Here is a 26,413-nt window from a genome sequence, read left to right as displayed (position 1 = left end):
AGTCCTCACCCCATCTGCCACTTCTATCAGACTATAGGATATCACGGTGTGCTCTTTGGCCCCCATCCCCTGCTTTGTCCTGACTGCTACTATTGCTGCCCCCAAATATCGTGGCTATGGGGGTCACTACTACCACCAACAACACTGTTATGGCTGAGGTCTGCAGCCTCCTCCTCAGGGCAGTACAAATGCTGACTACTCGCACACAAGTTGTTAATAGGGAGAATCTCTTGACTGTCTGCCAAAGAGATCCATAATCTCATTCTCTATCTCCTCAACTATAATGTTGCGCCTTTCTGAAGCCAACAAGGACAACTGCGGCCTACTACTACTACTGGACAGATTGTTGTTGCTGCTCCAACCCACATTCTGGCTCTGCATCTTTCATTTGGAACTATTCCGGAGCCTTGAAATGTTTGGGCCTTTCAGGTAATGTTGTGCACTACCCTGTGTATTACTGCAGTAGTCATGTATATATGCGGCTTAATTAAATGAAACCCTTAAAAAAAATTTTTTATTGTAAACGCATGGAGAAATTAATGAACATTAATGGGAGACTAAAGGCTTTAACACTTTAAGACTCACAGGTAGATTGCTGCTATACCTTGTGTATTGATGTAGTAATCATGTATACACTGATGTGCAAAAGGGTAACATTGTTTTGAACTTTTGACTTCCAGGCTCCATATCTCACCATCCACTACAGCTTTAAATGCGGGACTACCATCATTTTATAGACAATCATCTTGGACTAGTAACTATTAAGCATATGATTAGTTATGCAGATTCTTGTTATGTAACTGCATTGTTACTGTTTTGCACCTTTTGGTGGAACAATCTTTTTCTTCTTGTATACTACAAATTAAAACATGTTCTCACATCCCCTAATAGCTCAGTGTGTTTTTAGGTTGTTTCTAAAATGAAAGGTCACTGGTTTGATGCCATGAAGAAGATTTCCCAAGAAAAGAGAAACAGCATCATCCAGCTCATCGATAGCAGTATCTCAGCCAAGAAAATAGCCAAACTTCATGACAGTTGGAAGAAAACAAGATGCAGTCCATGCATTCCAAAGCCAAGAGGTGGATGTCCAGGCAAATTATCAGAGTTAACAAGTCAGCTCATCATAAGGTCTATCAGTTCTGGTGCGACAAACACGGCAGTGGAGGTGGCTTATATGATTTTTATAATAGTGAGATCACAGATGTCCATGCAACCACCATGCAACACACATTACGCAAGTCTCGAATGGTGGCCTGAAAAATGGTGAAGAAGCCTTGACTTCAATATTGTCATAACAAGCATGAGCTCGAGTTGGATACTTGACCAGGATCGATAGTGATTTCATGGCTGAGCTATATGTGAGTATCCTACAAGACGAGTTACTTTATACACTTAAGTGCTATGGGTATGAAAAGGATGACATAGTGTTTCAGCAGGACAACAACCCGAAGCATACTTTCCTTTGCAACCGCGTGGAAACTGAATAGACGGAAATGGATGATTAAGGCGTGATACTTAGTTTCACGTTAACACTGACAGTCAGATTGCTGCTACTCCTTGTGTATTAATGCAGTAATCACATATATATGCTGCTTAATTAAATCCACTCCCTAAGATTTCTTTTCTGGCAGATACTGTAACGCCCAACCACCCTCGTTCACAGCCCAGCACAGAATGAAGTTCTGCTGAAGCACCTTCCTGCCTGCTGTAGCACTGATTGGCTCATCCAGGCCGTCTGTCAGCCTGGGAGTCAATCAGGGCAAGTCCTTCAACTCAAGGTCATGTGAGACCCTTTCTCTTTCCTCCGTAGTGCTTTTCCCCCGCCAACATGTACATCTAAAATGGTGCTGCATGTCGTTTTAGTGGATTCATCCTAAACGAGCCTGAAAATATTCTGGTTTGTCTGCTGTCTGAAAAACAGCAAGTGGCTCGCCCATCCTTAATGTCAGTAATACATTTGTATTGTCAGTCTTATGATTTATCATAAATTAAAATTTTCTTTTTTGTTCTCCTGGGAGATAAGCCACCACCAGAAGTGTCTGGCATCGGCCCTCTACTATCTCCCCATAGCACACAGAAACATTTGTCTGAGCCAAACATGTATGTGTATGGGATAGCCAGGAGTGAGATGGGAGAGCGATTCATGGGAGTGAATATGTATTGTAGCTTTAGGCTGTGTCTGAGGAGAGCTCAGAAGCAGCAGTAAACAGGGAGATGCCAGCCTTGTGGATTTCACTGCATAATGGTGGGGGAGATATACTTCAGGCCTCCTGCTACACAAAACTGTCCCCACAGTGAGAACTGCAGTAATATTGAATAAGAGATAGTAGAGCTGGGCATTGTAGTGCCCATATTTAGAGAGACATAATTCTTGTGTGAGAGAGAAGCTGCACCCCTTTGCCGGATTTAAGAAGAGTGTACAGGCTATATAGACAACGACTCATAACTATTACTTGGCCTGCTGTATCCTATACACAACCTTGGGAACTAGCATATGCAAACTGTAAAGATTGATTTCAATATGAACAGAGCTGGTAACCGTCTACCAACTGCGGCAGTAAAGTAAAGCGAACTTGTCGGAATAAAACCAGTCTCATCTCTGCATTGCAACACGGTCTGCAGCAAAATAGAATGCATTACACAGCCTATCCATGGGACCACTGCTTTGTTCCCCTAAAACCTAACACCAAGGGCTCCTCCACTACCACCAGGTAGAGCACCCCCAGAACAAGACGGTGCCCCAGTGCTGTAATGGCTAAACTTCGGCACTCAAACTGTGGTACAACTTCGAGGATGAACACTTGCTTGGCTGTTCTCAGAACTCTATAGAAATGAATGGAGCATGCTGGGAGTTGTAGTTTCAACACAGCTGGAGTGCTGGAGGTTAGCCATCACTGCCCTAGAGAGATGAAAGGATGCTTCCCTCCCATCACTGCATGGCCCGGAGAGCACTACTGTGAATAATTACTACCCCATTTGTGTGTCACGGATGGTGTAACAGAAAACAAGAAGTTACAAATAAGGATCCGACTGGCTTGATCCAAAACTAAGGAACAAAAGGGTGACCCCTATTAAAGCCCTGAAGCTCTCCTTGTCTTCTCAGCCCATGCAAAGATCTCAGTGATAGAAGGTTGCATGTCCACGTACCTAGACTGAATAACACCTGCAAACCCTATAATAGTCAGGGGACACGACCACCAGCTCCCTGCACTTAATACGGAGGGAGTCAGGGTCACCTAGAACCAAGCCAACAGGAAAACAACAAATTCAAAAATAGACTTATCTGAAAACCCAGCTGTAGCAACTTCCAGCAGAGAACACAATCCAGGATGCAATATAAACTGCAAGGTGAGGCAGTATGGGTAGGAGATATATAGGGAGGCAATCACTGCTAATGTCAAAACGAAAACAAAACAAAAGAAGATCATGCAGGAGGTACTGAAGAACGTCTATCAGAACTTCTCAAAGATCTGGTGGTGACACTGTGCCAGCCACAGTTCAAGCCTCATGGGGTTCATGGCTGTAAAGATCCAATTTATCTAGGGTCTAGACATCTTTTTTTGATTTGCAAAGTTCTGAGGGTGTCTTCATTTCTCTATTATCCTGCATCATTTTTATTTGGTTCATGCACTAAGAATGAGTTCACATCAGCTTTGACTGTTCCTTCCGTTATTTTTTTTCCAGCAAAGGAATAGTAAAATAGAATAAGAAACCTTCCATTTCGATTCATTATTAATTGACTTAGAAACATGGCTGAAAGGTGTTTTTTATTTTATTCTGGGATTTTTATAATAACGGAAACCTGAAGGAACTGACATAGACTGTGCACAAATGATGCTCAAAATGGCCGAATTCTCAAATGATGCTCAAAATGGCCGAATTCTCAAATATCTGGGGATTAAAACTGATAAATTTTTCAGTTTTTCTGATCGAAAGGAATAGCGTAAAATTAAACAGATGTGAACTCAGATAACCTGACAGATTTTCTGACCAATCATTGGTCAGATGACCAATTTCACACACAGATCTTTTGTTATACACACCAGCTATTGGTCTAATTGGCCAGATATTGGTCAGATAATCTGTTGGTGTATACAGCCCTAAGAAGGTCTAAGCACAGGGTCAGTGATGTCCATACCTTGCACATCTGGATAATGGGCTATTAGCATTATCATGAATTTTAGGGTGGAACCCAATGTTTCAGTTGCTGATGTCAAAAGTCCTACAACCACCATGACGAGACTGGTGTCACAAAAATCTGGATCCATCTCATGTTTCACCTGAGGAGGCAAAAAACATCCAGTCAGGAATATGATTATTATACTGGACATGCCTTTATTATGGTATAATTGACACTATAAATATGCTCTTCTTCAGAAGTGTCAGCGCCAGGCAAACCAAGTACCAGGACCCGCTGACCTCGTCTGACAGAAGGTAGGGTAATCCGAGGGCTTGTAGGTTATCATTACTACAGTATAATACACAATCGTTGTTTAGGTCCACCCCCCCCCCCCCCCAAGATGCAACCCATTCACTTCAATGGGGCCACAAAAGATGCATCCATTGTCCTGGTCCATGGTCCGGCAAAAATAATAGAAAATGTCCTACTCTTTTCCGTTTTGCGGACAAGAATAGGCATTTCTATAATGGGCGACCAGTTCCGTGTTCTGCAGATCCCAAACTGCAAAATACGCGTGGTCGTGTTCATGTAGCCTAATAGAAATCATTTGTCCATCTGTTGATTTCATGCTGGACACCTGTATATACTATATAATATAAGGCAGTGACCATATATGAAGGAGGATATGTATCTCCGAGAAAGGTGCAGGAAACCTGCTAAGGAGATGCATATTGTGGTTTGCTGTGGTGCACCTGAGACATGCCACCAAGGTACCGGGCCTTGTGGAGTAAAAACCATAAGTTTGTGCGTCCACTAGGATGGACGCTCTGGTTTCAGCTATTCCGGGCCTGGCTTTTACTGGGAGTAAGCAAAGAGCTGGGTGGGTGCTTACTCCCCACGATCCACTCCGGGGCTTTGCATGTGGCCCATGTCCACGATTGCATTTAAAAGTCTGCAGCATGAAGCAGGGTGTGTCTGTTAGTGCTCATGCACACGGCCATTGCCTGGCCGTGGTGTATTTTTGCCTGCATACGGCGGGTCCACAATACACGGCCGTGTGGATCCTGCATCACGGATGCGGACCCATTCATTTGAATAGGTCGGCAATCTGTGAGATGCGGTGCGGAATGGAGGCACGGATCGGAAACCCACAGAAGCACTACGGAGTGCTTCAGTGGGTTTTCTTTCCCAGCCTCCGCACCGCAAAAAGTAGTGCATGCACTACTTTTTGGCGGTGCGAACCATCGGATGCGGATCGCAGACCCCATTCGGCTGCCCCGCGGTCGGTGCCCGTTCATTGCGGACAGCAATTTGCGGTTTGCAGCATTGGCCCGGCCAGGACAAAATGTGGAGCCTGGGTAAACTTTTTTCAAGATACAGTCATATTATGCATCTTAGGAGCTCAGCTAAGCTGTTGTCAGAAAGCTCAAGAGGTCAACCAGCAGAATATTAAGGACATGGACCTACCAGGACCCCATCTATTCCAGCACTGCAGCTCTTTCCTCTAGGCTTTATTTTGTAGACTACAGCAGTGATGTGTACCTATACTACACGTGGCAGCTGCAGCCAATCACAGGTATCAGGTCTTTTGTGTCATATAACACTCAGACAGTGATCATGTGCAATACATGGACAAGGCTATTATGGACAACAGGGATCTCTTCCCGGGTTCTCGCTGACTTTGTTTGATCCAGCACTATGTCTGGTTCTATAATCAGTTTGCTTAGTCTGGTGTTTGCTGGGAGGGTTTTAATTATTATGCCTTAAAACACTTTCAGTTTCTGTGCCTCTTCGCCAGGTGTAGCATTAGCTCTGAGCATTTTGTTTCCAGAGTCTTGACTAATTATTATTATTATTATTATTTCTCTTGCTTGTATAGCTCCAACACATTCAGTAGCACTTTAGAGATTTTGTCATCATGGTCTCCAGTGGGCGCGCACAATCCCTATCATTATGTCTCTGAGTCCATTGACTTTATTCCCATCTTGGAATTTGAGGGCCACTGTCTTATTGTCAGGAGATTAGACACAATTCTGTCATGGCTGTGCTGGGAGGGTTGCAAGGCCAACCAGTCAAACCCTAGCTAGTCAAACAGAATTCGAGCAAAACTGGCTCCCAGCTGAGCATCTAATTCTAGAGTTAGGCAGGGGATTCCAATCTTCTACTCGGCTTTGGCAGCTGCTGGTGATTACATATATAGTATCCTGGCTCAGCTACACATAGTCTGTACTTTGTACTAGAACTTAAGGTCTATGTACACCTTCGGAGGCAATCGTTGTTTATGATTTCATTGTACTCATTTTTGTCCAAAAATCATATTTTCAATTGGCCTTTTTAAAAAATATTAAACCGTTCTGTTGCAAAGGGTTAACTGTTTTCCTAACTATGTGACTGGTACGTTCACTTTTAGGGTCCATTCACACGTCCGTAAGTGTTTTGCGGATCTGAAAATTGCGGATCCTCATAACACTGACACCGGCCATGTGCACATGGTCAGCACTTTAATAGAAAATGCCTATTCTTGTCCGCTATTGTGGGTCATCTAATAAACCTTATCTCTAAACTACTAAGAGGCCATAAACACTTATGTAAGCCACATTCTTATCAGTAAGATAAGGCTTGAGATATAATGAGTGTTTGTCAGAGAGCAGAGATAAGGAGCCCATCAGCTCTCCAACTTATGGAAAAGAGAGAAAATCCAGAGGCTGCTTCTAGAGCATCTCAGCTATGTACAGAAAAAAGGTTTCCATATTTTTTTTTAAAGACCAATTGAAAAAATAATTTTTAGTTCAAAATTAACACAAAAAAGACCCCCAAAGGTGTAAATAGCCTTTAAGACCTGCTTGTTAACACACTGTATTGATCTTGGCTTGTTTCAGGATTAACTTCTACTGATCTTCCTGGTATTTTTACTGTGGCTAGTTTCTGGATTAACCCCTTGTCTGCTATTTTAGCTACATTCATCTCTCCTGGTCCTGATCCGGCTTGCCTAATACTCTTTGCACCCTGGTCATTCTGGTAGGTCTACTTCTAGTCAACTCGCACCAGATTTCTGCTACCTTACTCTACCGACATAACCGAAGTTCCTAGCACCCAAGTCCATGCAGCCTAGTGTACATTTTTAACACAGGGTACAAAAAAAATCCTAGGCCGTCTGACTACTTACTAGACAGTAGTTCTCCCTAACTACTAGGACCTGAGTCTACCACCCAGTGTCCCCAAATTGCATTTCAGAGTTGATACTATATGTCTGGTGCTGCTTCAGCTCCCACAGGCCTCAGCACTGCCTGGGTCTTTCTTAGACTGGGAGCTGTGTTGGAAGGGTTTAGTCCATATTTAGCTGAGCTCTTCAGATGACTGCTAACTAAGCGACATTAGCAACCCAGCTGTCTGAGGAACAGAGGAAAAACCCAACTTCCTTAGACTTTTTTTTCTCACCCAGCTTTCCTTGGGTGAGACTCGTTATCTTAGTGGCACCAATATGCCACTGCTTCACTGCCACATTACCAAGAGCCATTGTTAGGACTTGGAAACAGTGATTGGTATAAGCAAATACTAAAGGCATCATTACAAGATCATCACTGCAGCCAAGACATAATGCCATGTTTGGAGTGATGGGAAGGATAGGAGTGGCAGAGCTGGAATGCAAGGGGTGAGCATTTATTTATTTTTTCTTGTTATTATAATAGTATCTCTGCCTTTTTTTAAAAAGAAATTATAATTAACTCAGACAACCCTCTTTGGTGTTTACCTCTTACTGAACAAGCAGGGAATACTGAGGATTTTCAGCTGTGAGGCCTTTACTATTGTAAATGCACCTCAGAAGTGAAACACAGGCTGTAAATGAATATACAATTGCAGGAAAATGGGTTAAGCAACAGTTTGAGGTCATATAAGCTGTATCCTCTTAGTAGACCATGATGAATCCTGTTACCTCCTTTATCTTCAGTAGGAAATGGTCTATGTAATCCCGTGGTGATTTTGGATTCAAAGTCTCTTTGTGATGCTCCACCAATTTTGTCACAAGCCTCTCTATAGCTTTAAAGTCTTTAGAGACTTTATTTCTGATAAACGGGATCTTCAGAAGAACTGGGACAATATTGCAGAGCTGTAGAGAAGCCAAGAAGAAAAGATCAACATGAGGATTACATATAAAAATCAAGAGTTCAAGAAATCGAGAAGACATGAAAGCCCTTCAGGAGCAATGTTCCCTCTAAGGTGTCGTAGGTCCTCAGTGGACAGTGAGGTCTCTTGACACTGTTCCCTCTAAACTGGGCAACCCAAACCAGTGGTAAATATTATTGTATACATCCAATAATTAGCCATAGTTAGCTATGGTAGATAATGAGTTCATGGAAAGATCCCAGAAGTCTATGAGAAGTGGTTAATGGCTGTGACCCTGGTGATCTAGAACAGGGAAAGGGTTAATGATTGACTCTGGGAATCTATAGTACAGAAGAAAGGTGGCATTAAAGGGGATCTGTCACCACTGGTGCTGCCATAACTAAGGGCTGCATAAACTGCTCGGCCACATTTTTCAACTCGGCCGTTTAGGTAAATTATTGCATTGAAAAGCTTGTGAGGTCCCAGGTTTCTCCACCATCCTGCCACTAGTTTCCATATTTTTTTTTACAAACCGGATTCCAAAAAAGTTAGGACACTAAACAAAATGTGAATAAAAACTGAATGCAATGATGTGGAGATGACAAATGTCAATTACTTATTTGTAATAGAACGTAGATGACAGATCAAATGTTTAATCCGAGTAAATGTATTTTTTTAAAGGAAAAATACGTTGATTTAAATTTTCACGGTGTCAACAAATCCCCAAAAAGTTGGGACAAGTAGCAATAAGAGGCTGGAAAAAGTAAATTTGAGCATAACGAAGAGCTGGAAGACCAATTAACACTAATAAGGTCAATTGGCAACATGATTGGGTATAAAAAGAGCTTCTCAGAGTGGCCGTGTCTCTCAGAAGCCAAGATGGGTAGAGAATCACCAATTCCCACAATGTTGCGCAGAAAGATAGTGGAGCAATATCAGAAAGGTGTTACCCAGCGAAACATTGCAAAGACTTTGCATCTATCATTATCAACTGTGCAGAACATCATCCGAAGATTCAGAGAATCTGGAACAATCTCTGTGCGTAAGGGTCAAGGCCGTAAAACCATACTGGATGCCCGTGATCTCCAGGCCCTTAAACGACACTGCACCACAAACAGGAATGCTACTGTAAAGGAAATCACAGAATGGGCTCAGGAATACTTCCAGAAACCATTGTCAGTGAACACAATCCACCGTGCCATCCGCCGTTGCCAGCTGAAACTCTACAGTGCAAAGAAGAAGCCATTTCTAAGCAAGATCCACAAGCTCAGGCGTTTTCACTGGGCCAGGGATCATTTAAAATGGAGTGTGGCAAAATGGAAGACTGTTCTGTGGTCAGACGAGTCACGATTCGAAGTTCTTTTTGGAAATCTGGGACGCCATGTCATCCGGACCAAAGAGGACAAGGACAACCCAAGTTGTTATCAACGCTCAGTTCAGAAGCCTGCATCTCTGATGGTATGGGGTGGCATGAGTGCGTGTGGCATGGGCAGCTTGCATGTCTGGAAAGGCACCATCAATGCAGAAAAATATATTCAGGTTCTAGAACAACATCTGCTCCCATCCAGACGTCATCTCTTTCAGGGAAGACCCTGCATTTTTCAACAATATAATGCCAGACCACATTCTACATCAATCAGAACATCATGGCTGCGTAGGAGAAGGATCCGGGTACTGAAATGGCCAGTCTGCAGTCCAGATCTTTCACCTATAGAGAACATTTGGTGCATCATAAAGAGGAAGGTGCAACAAAGAAGGCCCAAGACGATTGAACAGTTAGAGGCCTGTATTAGACAAGAATGGGTGAGCATTCCTATTTCTAAACTTGAGAAACTGGTCTCCTCGGTCCCCAGACGTCTGTTGAGTGTTGTAAGAAGAAGGGGAGATGCCACACAGTGGTGAAAATGGCCGTGTTCCAACTTTTTGGGGATTTGTTGACACCATGAAATTCTGATTTAACATATTTTTCCCTTAAAATGGTACATTTTCTCAGTTTAAACTTTTGTTCCGTGATTTATGTTCTATTCTGAATAAAATATTAGAAGTTGGCGCCTCCACATCATTGCATTCAGTTTTTATTCACAATTTGTATAGTGTCCCAACTTTTTGGGAATCCGGTTTGTACAACAATCAGCAGTAAGGAATATGGCGGAGACGCTAAGAGCCGGGGCTTCATGATTACGAGGACTCATCAGCTCGCGTTGTGTATTGATCCGCTCTAGTGCTGAAGAAAGTTATCCAACATGTTGGTAAGATAATCAGTCAATAGTTTGTTTCCCTTAGGGCAGCAAATTTCTTCCTGGTGGTCAAGGACAGTTGAGATGCTAATGATGCAATCTGTGGAGGTATAGGTCAGTGAAAGGGTTAATGTTTGCATCTCTGGTAGACAAGAGCAAAAAGAGGGTTCATGGTTAATATCACCCTAGAGCAGTTAAAGGGTTAATGCCAGGATCCTTGGTTGTCTGGGGAAGTGTAGGGGTTAATTTTTCATGCCCGGTGCCCACTGGTCACTCTGTCCTCCAGGCTTCTGGCTGTAACAGGAGTCCGATTACTGACCATTCAGTGATTGTCCTGCGTACTGACCCCAGTGATGAGAGCAGAGAGGGAGCAGAGAGGACTGTGCTGCTGTAACTGTCACGTCTGATTTGGCCAACCTGCTTTTTTCCTATGTTACAGGAGGTTCTCGCGACACCATGATTATGACTATACTTGGGGCTTAGGTTCAAATGAAGTGGAGGTATACTGACCAAACAACATACACACGACCCCCATACCTCTGCTATCATTTGAACCTATGTATATTTACTTAGTGCTATACTATTATTTAGTACCTGAGGATGTGGTAAGATGTCTGCTTTGAGACATTGACTTTTTCCTCTGGAGGGTGGTCTCACCTTACTAGACCCCAGTGTCGTAGATGTGCGTCTACCTTCATCTATTTTTGCATTGCATGTTTTATCCATATTGACTGTATAATAAAGATGTGATCTGATACTATGATTACTTGGTTCCTCGTGTTGGTCCTTTTGCTCGGTGATAATTAGTCATTTACGACACGTCTATTTTCTATGCCCAATCTGGATCCATTCCTTATATAGCAAGAATCCACAATGTGTCTCATAATTCACCAGCTGTCTATCTCCAGCTCGATAGGAGTGAATACAGAGACGTTCTCTGTTACTTCGGAGAGCTGCTGTCTTTCCATTATTGGAAACTGTTTATAGAACTGATTGTTCGAGGTCCCTCATAAATGGTAATAAATGGAAGCTTTGTAACATCTTACAATATGCCGACATTATAAAAACATTTAAAGTTACAGGTCCCTTTTAACTAAAAATTATCCTGATGACCTGGAGAAAGTGGAAGATAATAGCATAAAAATAGCCTACCGTGGTGAGTGGAGAAGAGAGATTTGTCATATATCTGGCTGAACACAAGATAATTTCCCGCAGCTTCTCATCCTGGTAATCAAACTGCTCCCTAAACAGCAAGGAACTGATGATGTTTCCCACAGCGCAGGACAGGAGCATGCTCGGGTTGAAGGGTTTTCCTGTAGAGAGAGAAAGAACGTTATATAATGAGACCTCCGGTCACCAACAGTCTCTGCTGCACACATTATACTGTAGGAGTGTGTATGTGAGAATGAACTGGGTACAGGGAAAACAACCAACAAGCTTTTTTAGATCCCTCTCATATTCCATATATGAAGTTAGGTCCTTTTCCACTAGGTGGTATACCCATGTCCTCATGATCAGGAAACATAAGTGGTTGTGCGTCAGTGCAGTCTATGTCTTTCACCGCTGGGGAAGGGCTAGGTGGATGCCCTTGGGAAACCCTGCCAGCGGAGTCTTCAAACAGCATAAGAGACTGCTGCATAACTTGAGGCTCAGACAGTTTCCATGATATGCATGGGGGTGATGTGACAGACTGATGGGGTTGGTTTTCAGACGCCATCTGTGCGCTTTCTGCAGAAGACTGGGTGGGAGATAATGTGAACGTGCTGGATCCACTGTCGGCCACCCAATTGACTAATGCCTGTACCTGCTCAGGCCTTACCATCCTTAGAACGGCATTGGGCCCCACCATATATCGCTGTAAATTCTGGCCGCTACTGGGACCTGAGGTAGTTGGTACACTAGGACGTGTGGATGTGGCAGAACGGCCACGTCCTCTCCCAGCACCAGAGGGTCCACTAACACCACCACGACCATGTCCACGTCCGCGTCCCTTACTAGATGTTTTCCTCATTGTTATCGTTCACCACAACAACAAAAGTATTATTTGGCCCAATGTATTGTATTCAAATTCAGCTAAATATAAATTTGAGGCCTAGTATTTAGGCGCTGGGTGACAGGTATAGATTTCCTGGCGGAATTAGACTTGGAAATGCACAGTAGCGTGTGTGTGAAGTTATTCTGAATGACCCTATGTGCACCTTGAATATTATATACCCTTTTAGGGATAGATTTCAAATAGCTCTGAAACAGCAGAAACCACTAAATTAGGAAATTGCTAAATTGGGTATTGTATTTCAACCCAGAACAAAAAATGTGCTTTGACGGACACTAAATAACTTGCCCAGCCAGAACAGTACAGCGGTAACGACAGATTTAGCTGGATATAAATTTGAGGCCTAGTATTTAGGCGCTGGGTGACAGGTATAGATTTAGTGACAGAATTAGACTTGGAAATGCACAGTAGCGTGTGTGTGAAGTTATTCAGAATGACCCTATCAGCACCTTGATTCTGATATACCCTTTTAGGGATGTATTTAAAGTAGGCCTGATACAGCAGAAACCACTAATTTAGGAAATTGCTAAATTGGGAATTGTATTTCAACCCAGAACAAAAACTGTGCTTTGACGGACACTAAATAACTTGCCCATCCACAACAGTACAGCAGTAACGACAGATTTAGCTGGATATAAACTTGAGGCCTAGTATTTAGGCGCTGGGTGACAGGTATACGTTTACTGACAGAATTAGACTGGGATATGGCCAAAAAATAACCACACTATTGATGGTTAAATGCACTTGGTGTGACAGCTTGACCAACCACACTACTGAGGGTTAAATGCACTTGGTGACAGGCGCAGCTTGCCCCTGATGTAGTATATGGCCAAAAAATAAACAGACTATTGCTGGTTAAATGCACTTGGTGTGACAGCTTCACCCTGATGTAGGCTTTAGCCAAAAAACAACCACACCATTGAGGGTTAAATGCACTTGGTCGCAGCTTGTGCTGGCGCACCACAAGACACAAAATGGCCACGATCACCCCAGAAAAAAGTGACTGACAAACGCTCTGGGCAGCCTAAAAACAGTGAGCAATTGAGTATCAGCAGCTCAATGATCCACAGCTGCAGATCGATCACTGGATGGAGTCTTTTGGAGGAGTTAATCTGCCTAATCTCGCCCTAACAGCAGCTGCAACCTCTCCCTACACTGATCAGAGCAGAGTGACGGGCGGCGCTATGTGACTCCAGCTTAAATAGAGGCTGGGTCACATGGTGCTCTGGCCAATCACAGCCATGCCAATAGTAGGCATGGCTGTGACGGCCTCTTGGGGCAAGTAGCATGACGCTTGTTGATTGGCTGCTTTGCAGCCTTTCAAAAAGCGCCAAGAAAGCGACGAACACCGTGTCACGAACACCCCAAAATTCGGTATGAACCCGAACTATACAGTTCGGGTTCGCTCATCCCTATTGTTAACCCTTTATGTGTTTCACAAGAATTAATAGAAAATGGAGAGGAATTTTCAGAGTTTCACTTTTTTGGGGAGATTTTACATTGTAGTCCTTTTTTTCCACTAACAAAGCAAGGGTTAACAGCCAAACTAAACTTAATATTTATTGCCCTGATTTTTTAGTTTACAGAAACACCCCATATTTGGTTGTAAACTGCTGTATGGCCTCACGGCAGGGCGCAGAAGGAAAGGAACGCCATATAGTTTTTGGAAGGCAGATTTGGCTAAACTGTTTTTTTGACACCATGTCCCATTTGAAACCTCCCCTGATGCACCTCTAGAGTAGAAACGCCAAAAAAGTGACCCATTTTGGATAGTACATCCCTGAAGTAGTGATGATCGAGCACCAAAGTACACATTGCTATATTTGTGTGCTCGGCCGAGCACCCGAGTATAATGGAAGTCTATGGGAGACAACCAGGCACCCCCTGCTCGGAAGAGAAGAAGGTGTCTGGTTCATAAAAAAATGGTTAGAAATTGATGGAAACCCCATCAAAATGGTTTGGAAACAGCATTAAGAGGATAGCTGGATGCATCTTAGACTCCTATTATGTACGACATACAATAGACAACCACACAAAGGCTATATGACAAAAGCCAGGTATGTGCAAGTCATCAATCTATCCATGACTCATCTCAGGGACAGGACTCATCTCAGCTTAATTTGCATATGTATCAAATAGTTTTTTTTACACAATAAAAGCACACAGAGCTATGGGGACTGGGTATTGCGGATGTGCTAGCGGCCATCTAGCAACCCATGTCCTCAGCTCTATACACAAAATCCCAGTGACAGGTTGCCTTTAACCTTTCTATACAGTTTTGTCATGTGAAAACTAATTTGCATAAACATGTGAATATGGGAAAGACATGCAAATGAGCAGAATCTGCCTTGTGTTTCAGCTGTCATAAGACTATGAAAACCAATAGATGGCGCTATTGAGTTATAAACAGCGACCTCTATTGGTTTGACAAACTTATGAATAAGACAAATAGTTTTGTCAGAAGACTATGAAACCAATAGAGGGCGTGGTTTATAACTCAATAGCGCCATCTATTGGATTAATAGTCTTCTGACAAGAATATTAGTGTAGCCTTTTGCATGGAAAATTTGCGATTAGAATATTTGCGCTCTACACTAGGATGATATCTGACACTGGTAAACTGGGTAATAACTCAGTGATAAAATATGGACACTGGGAAAGCTGGGTAATAACTATCTACACTGAGTTATTACCCAGCTTTTCCAGTGTCACCTATTATCACTGACTTACTTTATAATTATTACATAATATTCACTATACTGCTATATATTAATTTTCTAGAATATTACGAATATTCTAAAAAACGAATATAGAGCACTATAGCGAATATGATCTCAGCGAATAGTCTTGTCATAACACTATTCAACTAATAGAGGGCACTGTTCATGAGTCATGAATTAGCCAAACAAAACACAATATTTATTTCCCTGATTCTGTAGTTTACAGAAACATATATTGTCATAAACTGCTGTATGGACACATGGCAGGGCGCAGTAGGAAAGGAACGCCTTACGTTTTATTGGAAGGCAGATTTTGCTGGACTGTTTTTTTTTTTACACCATGGCCCATTTGAAGATCCCCTGATGTACCCCTAGAGTAGCAATTCCAAAAAAGTGACCCCATTTAAGAAACTACACTCCTGACGGTATTTAAAACTGATTTTGCAAACTTTGTTAACCCTTTAGTTGTTTCACAAAAATTAAAGGAAAATGGAGATGAAATTTCAGAATTTTACTTTTTGGGAAAATTTTCTATTTGAATCCATTTTTCCACTAACAAAGCAAGGGTTAACAGCCAAACAAAACTCAATATTTATTGCCCTAATTCTGTAGTTTACAGAAACACCCCATATGTGGTCATAAACTGCTGTATGGGCACACGGCAGGGCGCAGAAGGAAAGAGCGCCATGTGGTTTTTGGAAGGCAGATTTTGCTGGGCTGTTTTTTTGACAGCATGTCACATTTGAAGCCCCCCTGATGCACCCCTAGAGTAGAAACTCCAAAAAAGTGACCCCATTTTGTAAACTATGGGTAATGTGGCAGTTTTGTTGGTACTATTTTAGGGTACATATGATTTTTGGTCGCTGTATGATATACTTTATGTGAGGCAAGGTAACAAGAAATAGCTGTTTTGGCACATTTTTAATTTTTTGCTATTTACAATGTTCATCTGACCGGTTAGATTATGTGATATTTTTATGCAGCAGGTTCTTACAGATGCGGCTATACCTAATACAGTATGTATAATTTTTTAAAATGTATTTAAGTTTTACACAATAATATTTTAGTGTCTCCATAGTCTGAGAGACATAGCTTTTATTTTCTAGGCGATTGTCTTAGGTAGGGTATAATTTTTGCAGGATTAGATGATGGTTTTATTGGTACTATTTTAGGGTGCATATGACTTTTTGATCGCTTGCGATAAAAATTTTTGTGACGTAAGGTGACAAAAAATGGATTTTTGACACCGTTTTTAGTTTATTTTTTATACGGTGTTCACCTGAGAGGTTAGGTCATGTGATATTTTTATAGAGCCGGTTGTTACGGATGAGGCAATACCTAATATGTATACTTTCTTTTATTTATTTAAGTTTTACATATTAATATAATTTTTAAAACAAACAAAAAATTATGTTTTAGTGACTCCATAGTCTGAGAGTCATATTATTATTTTTTTTTTGGGCGATTGTCTTAGGTAGGGTATAATTTTTTCTGGGATGAGATGTCGGTTTGATTGGCACTATTTTTGGATGCATATGACTTTTTGATCGCTTGCTATTACACTTTTTGTGATGTAAGGTGACATAAAATGGCTTTTGACACCGTTTTTGTTAGATTTTTTTTGCAGTGTTCATCTGAGGGGTTAGGTCATTTGGTATTTTTATAATGCAGGTGTAATGGACCGTTTCAGCAGACAAGGGGTTAAAATCCGTTTAGACGATATGCCCCTTTCCGAGAGACAGGCACAGCTACTGCAGAACACCAACCTCCCGAACTGGATACAAGATAGCACTCCAAACTGGAAACTCGCGAATAGCTGTCAGCAGACGAACAGGAAAAGCGTATCAGTCAGCTTACACTCCTGGCAATCAGTCTCCAACAGCATACAGGGAATCCCCCCAATAACGAGACAAGGCTCCGTGTTGAGGGTCAAGCAGTGCTCTGAAGTGCTGGCACACCCAGCCTGGTTTTTATTAGTTGTTGCAAATATAGGACAGATACAACACATCCCCACAATGCATCATGGTTTCCTCCTCTCTGTCCCGGAGACAACCGAGACCAATCCAATTATCTCTCAGGACAAAGGGAAATCGCCAATACACATGTGGAGACAACAGGACAGATATCACCATTTAAACACACAATGGGACAATGGGACAATAGAAACACACCCACACAAAATCCTCCCCTCTGCCGATGATGATTATTTGAACACAAGGGCGAATATAATTATCAAAGGCAGAGAAATACAGTTTTATAAAACATATCACAGGAACCCCAAAACATGCAATAACCCCATAACCAATATATCCTCGGAACCGGGGGATCTGGGTGAACCACATGTCCAAAATTCACCCACATCCGTTCAGTAGTTTGGAAGATACAGTTACACTGAAAATATACAAGTTATACAGAAAATAGTCACTAATAAATGTGTCCCCTGTTTGGTAGTTTCAAACTACTGAATGATGTCTCTGTGCACCAAATACAGGCAAGATAGCACCGTGTGGGAAAGTCAGAACAGTGTCTGTGAGTTAAAATGGCCGCTATCTATTGTTCTCACCATGTGCTTCATCCAAGCAAGTAAGGCAAAGGATGCAATCCAGGGACAGAGGGCTCCGTCCCAAGTGCCTTAAGACCCAATAACTTAAGGGACCATAATCCCAGGGCAGGAGGCTGGTAAACAGCCCCCTCCAAAACACTGTGGCGAGGTTGGTTTCGCCACAGCAGGTTGTTACAGATGCGGCAATACCTAATATGCATACTTATTTATATATTTAAGTTTTACACAATAATATAATTTTTGAAACAAAAAAAAATCATGTTTTGGTGTCTCCATAGGTAGGGTCTTATTTTTTTGCGGGATGAAATCATGGTTTGATTGGCACTATTTTGGGGTGCATATGAATTTTTAATCACTTGATATTACACTTTTTGTGAGGTTAGGTCATGTGATATTTTTATAGAGCAGGTTCTTACAAATGTGGCAATACCTAATATGTATACTTTTTTATTTACTTATGTTTTACACAATAACAGCATTTTGTTAACAAAAAAAATGATATTTTAATGTCTCCATGTTCTGAGAGCTATAGTTTTTAAAAAATTTTGAGCGATTTTCTTATTTAGAGGCTAATTTTTTGGGACTTATTTCTAGGACATACGCCTTTTTGATCACTTGGTGTTGCAATTTTTGTGATGTAAGGTGACAAAAATGGCTTCTTTTATTTTTACACAGTTTTCATTTTTTATGGTGTTTATAAGACGGGGTGATATATTTATAGAGCCGGCCGTCAAGGACATGGCAATACAAAATATATCTATTTTATTTATTTTTTCCTATTTTTAATATTTATTTTTAATTGCTTAATTTGGGATTTTTTTTTTCATTTGAAACTATATTTTTATTTTTTTATAAAACACTTTATTTTTCTATTTTTTATTTTAGACTTTGTGTAATACAAAACCTCTTGGGGACATTTGACTTCATATATTTTGTTTTTCAATATTGATTTCTACTGTAACTGGGACTGACCTAGTAGCCCCAGTTACAGGGGAAATACACCCCCCAGAGAGGCTGTACAGCCTCAGTGCAGGGCTGATCGAGGTCTATGTAAGACCCGACAGTTCCTGCACTCTCCCGGCCCCGGCGGTCACATGACCACCGGGCCGGGACTGCGCTTCCTGATCTGTATACACACCGCTTTGCAAACACTGTGTATGCGTAGATCTAGAAAGCAGGGACACCTGGAAACTGTCCCTGCCTTCTCTTTGGGTTGCCCTGCTGTCACTGACAGCAGGCAACCCACTCTGCAGCTGCACGATTAGTGTGCAGCTGCGATCTCTGTTCCAGAACGTCCATTCAGAGTTAAACATCCACCCATAGGATGTTTATATCCTATGGGCGGATGTGAGGTGGTTAACCTGGAACCTCCTATCCTACATTTTGTGATTGCTTCTGGATTAAGCAAGCATCATACAGTGGAGCTCTTAGCTATTCCTGGACTTATGATGGAATTGTCCGTGAGTACTCTCACTGATGGAATGAAGCTGTTGTATAATGTTTAATGTACTGACACATATGTTTTGTTTGTGCTTATGTTGTAGTTTTACAAAGTTATTCAGAACAAAGAATACACACAGATCTAATATCTCACGTTTCTTGACTTCTGAATTATTGTTAGACTGTCTGACTAGTGTTATACAACAGTTCAATAACGCAAAGCAGAACAGTAAAAAGATACCCACGTGACGGTCTGGAATAAACGGAGACTCCATTACTGCAGCATGAGTCTAAGATCAGGAACAAAGTATCATACTGATTGTAGCTGGACAGCTAAGACCTGTCCTAGGTTGTTAATATAGCTTATATGTTGATACAGCTAAACCTGCCAATGACCTTAATACAGTTCCTATGTTTGTGTGTTAAAGACAAAAGCAGAGTTATTTACAGTGACTTCATGTTTGGATGTCAAATAACTGTTATACAGGTCCTTCTCAAAAAATTAGCATACTGTGATAAAGTTCATTATTTTCTGTAATGTACTGATAAACATTAGACTTTCATATATTTTAGATTCATTACACACCAACTGAAGTAGTTCAAGCCTTTTATTGTTTTAATATTGATGATTTTGGCTACAGCTCATGAAAACCCAAAATTCCTATCTCAAAAAATTAGCATATTATGAAAAGGTTCTCTAAACGAGCTATTAACCTAATCATCTGAATCAACTAATTAACTCTAAACACCTGCAAAAGATTCCTGAGGCTTTTAAAAACTCCCAGCCTGGTTCATTACTCAAAACCGCAATCATGGGTAAGACTGCCGACCTGACTGCTGTCCAGAAGGCCATCATTGACACCCTCAAGCAAGAGGGTAAGACACAGAAAGAAATTTCTGAACGAATAGGCTGTTCCCAGAGTGCTGTATCAAGGCACCTCAGTGGGAAGTCTGTGGGAAGGAAAAAGTGTGGCAGAAAACGCTGCACAACGAGAAGAGGTGACCGGACCCTGAGGAAGATTGTGGAGAAGGACCGATTCCAGACCTTGGGAGACCTGCGGAAGCAGTGGACTGAGTCTGGAGTAGAAACATCCAGAGCCACCGTGTACAGGCGTGTGCTGGAAATGGGCTACTGGTGCCGCATTCCCCAGGTCAAGACACTTTTGAACCAGAAACAGCGGCAGAAGCGCCTGACCTGGGCTACAGAGAAGCAGCACTGGACTGTTGCATGTCATTTGGAAATCAAGGTGCCAGAGTCTGGAGGAAGTCTGGGGAGAGGGAAATGCCAAAATGCCTGAAGTCCAGTGTCAAGTACCCACAGTCAGTGATGGTCTGGGGTGCCATGTTAGCTGCTGGTGTTGGTCCACTGTGTTTTATCAAGGGCAGGGTCAATGCAGCTAGCTATCAGGAGATTTTGGAGCACTTCATGCTTCCATCTGCTGAAAAGCTTTATGGAGATGAAGATTTCATTTTTCAGCACGACCTGGCACCTGCTCACAGTGCCAAAACCACTGGTAAATGGTTTACTGACCATGGTATTACTCGGCTCAATTGGCCTGCCAACTCTCCTAACCTGAACCCCATAGAGAATCTGTGGGATATTGGGAAGAGAATGTTAAGAGACACAAGACCCAACACTCTGGATGAGCTTAAGGCCGCTATCGAAGCATCCTGGGCCTCCATAACACCTCAGCAGTGCCACAGGCTGATTGCCTCCATGCCACGCCGCATTGAAGCAGTCATTTCTGCAAAAGGATTCCCGACCAAGTATTGAGTGCATAACTGAACATAATTATTTGAAGGTTGACTTTTTTGGTATTAAAAACACTTTTCTTTTATTGGTCGGATGAAATATGCAAATTTTTTGAGATAGGAAATTTGTGTTTTCATGAGCTGTGGCCAAAATCATCAATATTAAAACAATAAAAGGCTTGAACTACTTCAGTTGGTGTGTAATGAATCTAAAATATATGAAAGTCTAATGTTTATCAGTACATTACAGAAAATAATGAACTTTATCACAATATGCAAATTTTTTGAGAAGGACCTGTATATATTGTGTTCACAGAAGCAGAAAAGATAATATGTAAGGTAAGCTAAATGACACAACAGAAACAACAAAAAGCATAGAGTTAAACTGTTGTTGCTGGGTAGGAGTCTCGACCAATCACAGCTAGCCTCACACACAGCCTGTGTGGGAAATTCCCCTAGCAGGAGCTTCTAGAATCATTACACCAGAGGAGACAAGCTGAACAGACATTCACTCCACTAAGAGCTGTGATTTATGGAAGCAGAGAGGCCAAAATAGGTATTTAAAACAGTTATATAATGTCCCTACTGTTAACCACTTCAACCCCCCTAGCTGAAACCCCCTTAATGACCAGGCCACTTTTTACACTTCTGCACTACACTACTTTCACCGTTTATTGCTCGGTCATGCAACTTACCACCCAAATAAATTTTACCTCCTTTTCTTCTCACTAATAGAGCTTTCATTTAGTGGTATTTCATTCCTGCTGACATTTTTACTTTTTTTGTTATTAATCGAAATTTAACGATTTTTTTGCAAAAAAATTAAATTTTTCACTTTCAGTTGTAAATTTTTGCAAAAAGAACGACATCCATATATAAATTTTTCGCTAAATTTATTGTTCTACATGTCTTTGATAAAAAATAAATGTTTGGGTAAAAAAAATGGTTTGGGTAAAAGTTATAGCGTTTACAAACTATGGTACAAAAATGTGAATTTCCGCTTTTTGAAGCAGCTCGGACTTTCTGAGCACCTGTCATGTTTCCTGAGGTTCTACAATGCCCAGACAGTAGAAAACCCCCACAAATGACCCTATTTCGGAAAGTAGACACCCTAAGGTATTCACTGATGGGCATACTGAGTTCATAGAACTTTTTTGTCACAAGTTAGCGGAAAATAAAAAAAAAAATCTTTTTTTTTTCTTACAAAGTCTCATAATCCACTAACTTGTGACAAAAAATAAAAACTTCCATGAACTCACTATGCCCATCACGAAATACCTTGGGGTGTCTTCTTCTCAAAATGGGGTCACTTGTGGGGTAGTTATACTGCCCTGGCATTTTAGGGGCCCAGATGCGTGAGAAGTAGTTTTCAAAATCTGTAAAAAATGACCTTTGAAATCCGAAAGGTGCTCTTTGGAATGTGTGCCCCTTTGCCCACCTAGGCTGAAAAAAAGTGTCACACATCTGGTATCGCCGTACTCAGGAGAAGTTGGGGAATGTGTTTTGGGGTGACATTTTACATATACCCATGCTGGGTGAGAGAAATATCTTGCAAAAGACAACTTTTCCAATTTTTTTACACAAAGTTGGCATTTGACCAAGATATTTCTCTCACCCAGAACACACCCCAAAACACATTGCCCAACTTCTCCTGAGTATGGTGATACCAGATGTGTGACACTTTTTTGAAGCCTAGGTGGGCAAAGGGGCCCACATTCCAAAGAGCACCTTTAGGATTTCACCGGCCATTTTTTACAGATTTTGATTTCAAACTACTTCGTACACATTAGGGCCCCTAAATTGCCAGGGCAGTATAACTACCCCACAAGTGACCCCATTTTGGAAAGAAGAGACCCCAAGGTATTCCGTGAGGGGCATGGTGAGTTCCTAGAATTTTTTTATTTTTTTGTCACAAGTTAGTGGAATATGAGACTTTGTTAGAAAAAAAAAAAATAATAAAAATCATCATTTTCCGCTAACTTGTGACAAAAAATAAAAAAATTCTAGGAACTCTCCATGCCCCTCATGGAATACCTTGGGGTGTCTTCTTTCCAAAATGGGGTCACTTGATCAATGACAGGGGGGTGATCAGGGAGTCTATATGGGTGATCACCCCCCTGTCATTGATCACCCCCCTGTAAGGCTCCATTCAGACGTCTGTATGTGTTTTGCGGATCCGATCCATGTATCCGTGGATCCGTAAAAATCATACGGATGTCTGAATGGAGCCTTACAGGGGGGTGATCAATGACAGGGGGGTGATCAATGACAGGGGGGTGATCAGGGAGTCTATATGGGGTGATCACCCCCCTGTCATTGATCACCCCCCTGTAAAGCTCCATTCAGACGTCCGTATGTGTTTTGCGGATCCGATCCATGTATCCGTGGATCCGTAAAAATCATACGGACGTCTGAATGGAGCCTTACAGGGGGGTGATCAATGACAGGGGGTGATCAATGACAGGGGGGTGATCAGGGAGTCTATATGGGGTGATCAGGGGTTCATAAGGGGTTGAAAAGTGACAGAGGGGTGTAGTGTAGTGTAGTGGTGTTTGGTGCTACTTTACACAGCTACCTGTTTCCTCTGGTGGTCGATCCAAACAAAAGAGACCACCAGAGGACCAGGTAGCAGGTATATTAGACGCTGTTATCAAAACAGCGTCTAATATACCTGTTAAGGGTTTAAAAAAATCGCATCTCCAGCCTGCCAGCGAACGATCGCCGCTGGCAGGCTGGAGATCCACTCGCTTACCTTCCGATCCTGTGAACGCGCGCGCCTGTATGCTATTGAATTGAAAGATCGGCTGCTATTCGTCTCCCAAGTAGTGATGTCCCGAACTATTCGCCTATTTTGTTGTTTGCTGTTTAAGTTGTGTTTGTGTCATCTCTCCCATCCAGGTTCTGTGCGAGCAGGCTGCTCCTATTCCCCCTTTTCACCATCTCAGGGAATTTAGGGTGTATTAGTCCAGGCATGAGGACACAGCATTCCTATCACTAAGGTCTGCCTGTGGGCTGAGCAGTGCAGGGAGAGAGGTCAGGGGTAAGCTAGAAGGTGACCCTTCCCTGTTTCTCGACTAGAGCCTGGTTGTTGGTTTTTCTGTGTGTCTGAGTGCTTGTCCGCCGTGACATAACCGTGTTATAAGGGAAAATAATACAATCTACAGAACACCGATTCCAAGCCCGAACTTCTGTGAAGAAGTTCGGGTTTGGGTACCAAACATGCGCGATTTTTCTCACGCGAGTGCAAAACGCATTACTATGTCTTGCACTCGCGTGGAAAAATCATGTGTGTTCCCGCAACGCACCAGTACATTTTCCCGCAACGCCCGTGTGAAACCAGCCTTAGGCGTATGCTGGAGATGAAAATTGGACTGACTCTAGTGCAACTTAGACGAATCATGAAAAGTCACTACAAGGAGGAGAATTCCTCAGAACTGTATCAACAACTCCTTAATATTTCTCAGAAAAGTGACGAGACTCCACAGAATTTCCTGTTCAGAGCTATTGAATTGAAAGATCGGCTGCTATTCGTCTCCCAAGAAGTGATGTCCCGAACTATTCGCCGGCGAACAGTTCCCGGCAAACATAGCTTGTTCGCGTTCGCTGCTGCGGGCGAACATATGCGATGTTCGGTCCGCCCCCTATACATCATCATTGAGTAAACTTTGACCCTGTACCTCACAGTCAGCAGACACATTCCAGCCAATCAGCAGCAGACCCTCCCTCCCAGACCCTCCCACCTGCTGGCCAGCATCCATCTTAGATTCATTCGGAATCTGCTTTCACAGAGAGAGGAGGGACAGTGCTGCTGCTGCTGATTCCATAGGGAAAGCGTTAGCTAGGGCAGTGTTCTGTGTCCACAGACTAATCTGCTGTAAGAACAGCGTCCAGACAGCACCCCAAAAAGCCCTTTTCAGGGCTGGTACATCAGTCTGCTTTTTTTTTTCTTCATATATATATATTGCAGTTGCCTGGCTGCCCGTGTGTGAGAGGCTGCAGGCTCAGTCATAGACAGCACTGTGTGCACACCTTGCAGATAAAAAAAATGTATATTTAATATTTTTCTGTGATCTAATCACATTTGCAAGCCCGTGTGTGTCAGGCCCCCACACATACTGTATTGTGGCCACTGGCTAGTGGCTGGTTCGGCCTGCACTCATACCGTTACAGGGTGTCATTCGCCCAAATACCTTTCAGGAAAAAAAATTATATTTAAAATGTAACTGTGATCTAATCACATTTGCAAGCCCGTGTGTCAGGCCCCCACACATACTGTACTGTGCCCACTGCCCACCACTTATATAGGGTGGCACAGTACCTTGCACGCATAGTAACACTTATCTAATAAAAAATGACAGGCAGAGGCAGGCCACGCCGCAAGGGCCGTCGTGTTCGTGGTGCTGTGATTTCCACTGGCCCTGGAATAATGCCCAGTGTTCAGAGGCCACGTACCCTGAACCCAAAAATCTCTGAGAAAATAGTTGACTGGCTTACACAGGACGCCCAATCTTCAACAGCTTCCGCTAAGAACCTTGACGCACGATCCTCCTCCAGCTCAGCTTTGGTCACCACTCTCCTGCCCGCCGCCACCACCACCACTACCACCACAGCCACCACACTTGATCCCTCAGAGGAGTTATTTACACATCAGTTGGATGAAATTATTGACGCGCAACCATTATTGCCAGGGGATGTAGATAACAGGGATATAGCTCAGTCAGGCAGCATTACACACATGGATGTACAGTGTGATGATGATGTTGTACCCGTTGCTGCTTCCTTTGCTGAGGTGTCAGATACAAGTGAAGCGGTTGATGATGATGATGTGTCTGTGGATGTCACGTGGGTGCCCGCTCGAAGAGAAGAAGAACAGGGGGAAAATTCAGATGGGGAGACAGAGAGAAGGAGGAGACGAGTTGGAAGCAGGGGGAGGTCGTTGCTAAGGGAAGAATGCCACACCTATGCTAAAGATGATTCTGACATTGGATGCATCCCTCCCCTACAATTAAAATTGCGCCTTAAAAACAATATACCAGTTAGAAGAACTTACATGTCAGTTCCAAGGCCACTACACCAGGAGGAGAAAAAATATCTGCAGGATCTTCTGAACCATGGATGGATCGCAGAGTCAAAATCATCATACTCTTCACCCATTGTGTGCGTGAGAAAGAAGGATGGTAGTTTAAAGAGGACCTTTCACTCGTATACAAACTAAAAACCTAACTCTATCTGGATGGACTTCTGGTTCAATTCCGTGTAATCGCAACACAGTCTTAAAGAGGACCTTTCACTTGTATACAAACAAAAAACTAACTCTATCTGTGGGTGCCTGGGTGCCGCTCCGTTCGCCCGTTATAGGCTCCGGTATCTCAGCTCCGTCTGTTGTATTGGACTGATTTTTTGTAGGAGGCGTGTCCCTTGCTG

The 26,413-nt window shown here is 42.4% G+C and overlaps 1 protein-coding gene across 1 annotated transcript in view; it reads right to left on the bottom strand.

The window, feature by feature from the left end:
* Nucleotides 1-26,413, bottom strand: part of LOC122939250 (cytochrome P450 2C44-like) — a 436,988-nt gene that overhangs the window by 168,408 nt on the left and 242,167 nt on the right. The window contains exons 5-7 of the mRNA XM_044295290.1: nucleotides 11,614-11,774; nucleotides 8,055-8,228; nucleotides 4,139-4,280 (exon numbers count right to left, since the gene is read on the bottom strand). Of these exons, the coding sequence (XP_044151225.1) occupies nucleotides 4,139-4,280; nucleotides 8,055-8,228; nucleotides 11,614-11,774 (477 nt within the window). The remainder of the gene's footprint in view (nucleotides 1-4,138; nucleotides 4,281-8,054; nucleotides 8,229-11,613; nucleotides 11,775-26,413) is intronic.

This window comes from Bufo gargarizans, chromosome 5, assembly GCF_014858855.1.
Source record: "Bufo gargarizans isolate SCDJY-AF-19 chromosome 5, ASM1485885v1, whole genome shotgun sequence".
Classification (NCBI taxonomy): domain Eukaryota; kingdom Metazoa; phylum Chordata; class Amphibia; order Anura; family Bufonidae; genus Bufo; species Bufo gargarizans.
This window is presented reverse-complemented; position numbering and strand designations above follow the sequence as displayed.